General features: G+C 31.9%; 1 protein-coding gene across 1 annotated transcript in view; it reads left to right on the forward strand.

Moving 5' to 3' along the window:
• The first annotated feature begins 266 nt into the window (after positions 1–266).
• The window catches only part of LOC106474299 (GPI ethanolamine phosphate transferase 3-like), a 9831-nt gene continuing 4742 nt past the window's right edge, over positions 267–5355 (forward strand). The window contains exons 1-5 of the mRNA XM_022402621.1: positions 267–983; positions 1594–1766; positions 2157–2313; positions 2990–4252; positions 4451–4463. Coding sequence (XP_022258329.1) covers positions 267–983; positions 1594–1766; positions 2157–2313; positions 2990–4252; positions 4451–4463 — 2323 coding nt within the window. The remainder of the gene's footprint in view (positions 984–1593; positions 1767–2156; positions 2314–2989; positions 4253–4450; positions 4464–5355) is intronic.

Consider the following 5355-nt stretch of genomic DNA (forward strand, 5'->3'; position numbering starts at 1 on the left):
AGTTTCTACTAATGAGTATTCCAGAAAATGTTCATAATTAAGTTGTAGTTTCTGAGTCGTTTGCATTTGTATGTTAGGATTTAATATGTTTATCCACTGGCGACGAGGGTAAATTGCCGTTATAAACGATACATGCCTGTTTTAGTAACTTAAAATTAAATTAATAAATAGTATATCATAATATTTTTTATGACCTTACCTTTTATTATGCAGGATGAGTTTTTGTTTGTTTGTTTTTTTGGTGTATAGGTAGCGCAACCACTGCGATGGGTCGTACTTCCAAGCACGTGTGTTTAGTATCTTGGATTTGTTTTTTGTATTTTTATGGCATTTATCTTTTTGCATCTGGATTCTTGTTGAAGAGAGTTGTGATTGAGAGGAAAAGTAACCATGAAGATTTAGTTAGATTCCTCAATAAAACTTCGGAAATCGTACAGCGACATTGCAGTCTTCGCAATGATTCCGTTTTGCGCAAATTACCGCTGATATCGAGAGTATGTAGGGAACCCTTTAGAAATGAATTCGGAAACGAAATTACAAGAGAAAACCTTTGCGTATTTAAAAAACGTTTTTCTAAAGCTGTTATGGTAATTCTTGATGGGTTAAGATACGACTTTACAGTTTTTCAAGAAAATGAAACTTTGAGCAGCATGGATCGTGGAAACGGACACTTCTTTGAAAATAAATTATCTATTTTTAAAGAACTCCAGCAAAGGCATCCAACTGGTAGTGTTTTATATCCATTTATTGCTGACCCTCCTACCACCACACTTCAAAGACTAAAAGGACTGATGACTGGTAGTCTTCCAACTTTTATAGATGTTAGTGCCAACTTTGCAAGTTATGAAATTTCAGAAGATAATCTGATCAGCCAAATGCATAGTAATAGTAAAAAAATTATCTTTATGGGAGACGACACTTGGAAAGGTTTATTTCCTAAGAAATTTCACAGATCTTATTTTTATCCATCTTTTAACGTTAAGGTAAGCATATTAACTTATTTTATTTTTCACGGTATTTCATATAGTGTTGTAAATGTAAAAGTTCCATCTACATGGCTAAACAAAAAAGTATTATAAGTTTGGGCCTAATTTGATAATCCTTTTACAATCAGGGCTACCACAACAAACAAATATTTACAGAACGTTTATATGATCCAATAACTAACCCAACTGCTATTTTTGCATATTAAAAATGCATCTCTGTATTACAGCAGATTTTGTGTGTATGTATATCTAAAATCTACACCAGAATATCTGTGTAATAGTGTGTTTGTATGTCTAAAATGTACACCAGAATCTCTGTGTAATAGTGTGTTTGTATGTCTAAAATCTACACCAGAATCTCTGTGTAATAGTGTGTATGTATATCTAAAATCTACACCAGAATATCTGTGTAATAGTGTGTATGTATATCTAAAATCTACACCAGAATCTCTGTGTAATAGTGTGTTTGTATATCTAAAATCTACACCAGAATCCCTGTGTAATAGTGTGTATGTATATCTAAAATCTACACCAGAATCTCTGTGTAATAGTGTGTTTGTATATCTAAAATCTACACCAGAATCCCTGTGTTCTTGTTTCTTCCCAGGATTTGCATACAGTGGATAATGGGATCATTAAGCACTTAATACCTGAAATGGAGAGAGAAGATTGGGATGTTATCATTGCACATTTTTTAGGTATTGATCACTGTGGTCATAGATTTGGACCATCACATCCAGAAATGGCAAAGAAGTTGGCCCAGATGAACAACATTATAAGGTGTGTTTGTTGTGCATATAATGTAACTTTTCAAAGATATTTGATAGAGTTACTAAAAATATAAATAAACTAAGCTTATACTGACTTAAAAATATATAAAAAAAATAATTGAAACAATCATTATTTGTTATTGAAAGACAATAACTCTGGATGAGAAGTAGTCTTTTGACTTCTATTTTTAATTGCGTGTTGGTTTATTTAAAAGTTCAATGATAAGTTTGTGGTGAAAGAGATTACAACCCCCTGAACTTCTTGAATAATATTCTAATATTAATTAAATAGAAATGACTGAAGAGTTAAGGAAATTTGAATGTTAAGCCTATTTTATATTTGCTAAAGTCTTTCTTTTTTGTACTTTTTTTATTAATATATATAGTGTGTGTGTTTCAGTTCCGTTGCCTCACTTTTGAATAACGACACGGTGCTTTTTGTGTTTGGAGATCATGGAATGACATCGTCAGGTGATCATGGTGGAGACAGCAGAGATGAATTGACATCTGCTCTCTTCATCTATACCCCTTCTAAATTATTTGATGAACATCCTGTGGTAAGCTTTGCATCTTCAGTTAGTGAAAGTAGGTTTTTCATTTTGTTATCATCATCATATGCCATCTTCCTCAGGAAGGTTGGCTATCACAATCCTCCACTTCTATCTGTCTGTCACATTTTGTAGTAGCTTATTTCGAAATTATACAAGAAAGTGGTTTAATTTATTAATTTTATTTCAGTAAGAATTTGAATGTTACAAAAATACTAAGTAAGAAAGAATATTCTTTTCCATACTATTTTTGTAATGGAAGTAATTTTGTGACCTTTTTCATAGTTTTCCTTCAAAAATCTCAGTTAACCACAGGTTTTTTAGAGTAATCAGGAAAATGATTGATGTAAAATGTTTATGAAATGGCCAGATATTGTGTAAGATATATGTTAGTATCACCTGTCTGTGGTTATAAATATCATTTGTACTATAGCATTATTGTCATGGAAACTTGTTAAAAAAATGAAATAAATTAATTTTTGAGTAATTCTCTTAGCTAAAACCTTTTGTGATGTAGGCCTAGCTCATATTTCACAAATCCTTAAAATAAACAATATCTGTATTTAATTCATTAAAAATGAAAATACTTGTTTGCCAAATTTCTCTGATTCTGTACTTGAAAAATACTCCCTCTGCAACTTGTATGTGTTTGGTAGTTATTTATTGATTATTCTCTTTAATCTAGGAGTTTCTAGAATTGGTACATCAAGTTGATTTAGTGCCAACCCTCTCATTTCTTCTGGGCCTTCCAATTCCATTCTCAAGCCTTGGCTCGGTCATCCCGTCACTTTTCTACGTTAATGTGTCATCTGGTTTTCAAGACAGAGAGTTTAATAAACTGATGTCATTGTCAGCGGCAACTGAAATTCTAATGATCAACAGTTTCCAAATACAGCAATACTTAGACGTTTACTTCACCAACCTGGACCACCAGATACGAAGTGAATTCCTCGAGGCTGAAAATGTGTTAATTGAAGTCAATAAAACCTGGCCTGTTTTCTGTGCAATGTCCAACTTTACAAAACTGAGTGAAGCATGGAACAATCTTGCAAACATACACAATGGCTATTACGAGTATTTAAAAACTATTAAAAAAATATGTGACCAAAAGTGGGCTACTTTTGATCTCTTTCTAATGACCAATGGTCTGATTGTCCTGACAGTTACAACAGTTTTTTGTATAGTCTTCACTTTTCTGTCAGAAAACATAGAAACAGATATATCTCACCTTCTCCGATTAGCAGCAGCCTCGCTAATAGTGGCTTTAACTCTATACATAATGGACCTTTCATTTCTTTCTAAGATGTTAAACTCAGGAAACTTAACTTTATTTATCACTGTATTTGTAATTTCACTACCTTCATTATTTTATTGTGTGAAATTTGTCTGGAAGAACCTTGCATTTTTGAGGATTTACCATTCCAATATTTCTCTTCTTATTTTTCTGTATTTCATTAGTTTCTTCTCTAATAGTTACATCGTTCACGAGGACAAATGTTGTCAGTTCCTCTTACAGGCATGTTTAATAGCAAGACTTATTAATAAACCAAAAACTTGTGAGAAACATAAACCAAGCCCAGACCTGGTATTTTTACTGACTGAAGCACTGGAATTACTGTTATTAATGGGTTCTGTTCGATGTGGTTCCTTATTTTGGAAGTGCCGTGAAGAACAATCTCCATGTATCGCTTCACCATTCCTGAGTCACTTGTCCAGCTTTCCAACAGATTATGAAACTGCGCATCTGTGTCAAGCTTGTTTCTCATTTGTTTTCACTGTTGGCTTCTTTTACTGGTTATTGTATCGCTGCTCATATTTCTCCAAAGAGACTCCTTCTGGCCTTTGTTTATATTATGCAGTACCAACCATGACTGTAGCCATCATAATGTACTGGATTACTGGAGCTGTCCCTACTGTTGTTGCGGAAAGAGTTTTTAAAGGAAATCAGGTATGAATTGTTGAGATTGTAGATTATCTTTCCAGAAAAATGATTAACGTTAAAAAAAATGGATATTTCTCCTTAAAAAATTTGAATTTTCAATTCAGTAAAAAATCATGGAACCTTTTACCATATTTTATACTCAGAAACAAGAACACGGTAGTTGTTTCATATGTTGTTGAATTTATAACCATATTTTATACTCAGGAACAAGAACACAGTAATTGTTTCATATGTTGTTGAATTTATAACCATATTTTATACTCAGGAACAAGAACACAGTAGATAAATTCCACAAGATATGAAACAATTACTGTGTTCTTGTTCCTGAGTATAAAATATGGTTATAAATTCAACAACATATGAAACAGTTACTGTGTTCTTGTTCCTGAGTATAAAATATGGTTATAAATTCAACAACATATGAAACAATTACTGTGTTCTTGTTCCTGAGTATAAAATATGGTTATAAATTCCACAAGATATGAAACAATTACTGTGTTCTTGTTCCTGAGTATAAAATATGGTTATAAATTCCACAAGATATGAAACAATTACTGTGTTCTTGTTCCTGAGTATAAAATATGGTTATAAATTCAACAAGATATGAAACAAACTACAATTGGTATAACAAGCTTCACTACAGTTGTAACAGTTTGCATATAACAAGTTTCACTACTACAGTTGTAACAGTTTGCATAAAATGCTCCAAAACTACAAGCTTAGATCTTAAAATTCAATTTTGATTGTTTTCTTGATTCAAAGCTTTTGTCAACCGTTATCTCAACACAACAACACGAGGTAAAAGAAGTTCAATACACCATTTCTGTTTTAATTAAAGTCATTCAAATAATTAAAACTATCTACTTAAAAAGTGATATTAATTATTAGTCAATTATAATCAGATGAATATAAAATATGGTTAGTGAAGCTTGTTATACCAACTGTAGTAGTGAAGCTTGTAGTTTTGTAGCATTTTATTCAAACTGTTACAACTGTAGTGAAGCTTGTTATACCAACTGTAGTAGTGAAGCTTGTAGTTTTGTAGCATTTTATTCAAACTGTTACAACTGTAGTAGTGAAACATGTTATATGCAAACTGTTACAACTGC

The sequence above is a fragment of the Limulus polyphemus genome, unplaced genomic scaffold (genome assembly GCF_000517525.1).
Source record: "Limulus polyphemus unplaced genomic scaffold, Limulus_polyphemus-2.1.2 Scaffold7046, whole genome shotgun sequence".
NCBI classification, from domain to species: Eukaryota; Metazoa; Arthropoda; class Merostomata; order Xiphosura; family Limulidae; genus Limulus; species Limulus polyphemus.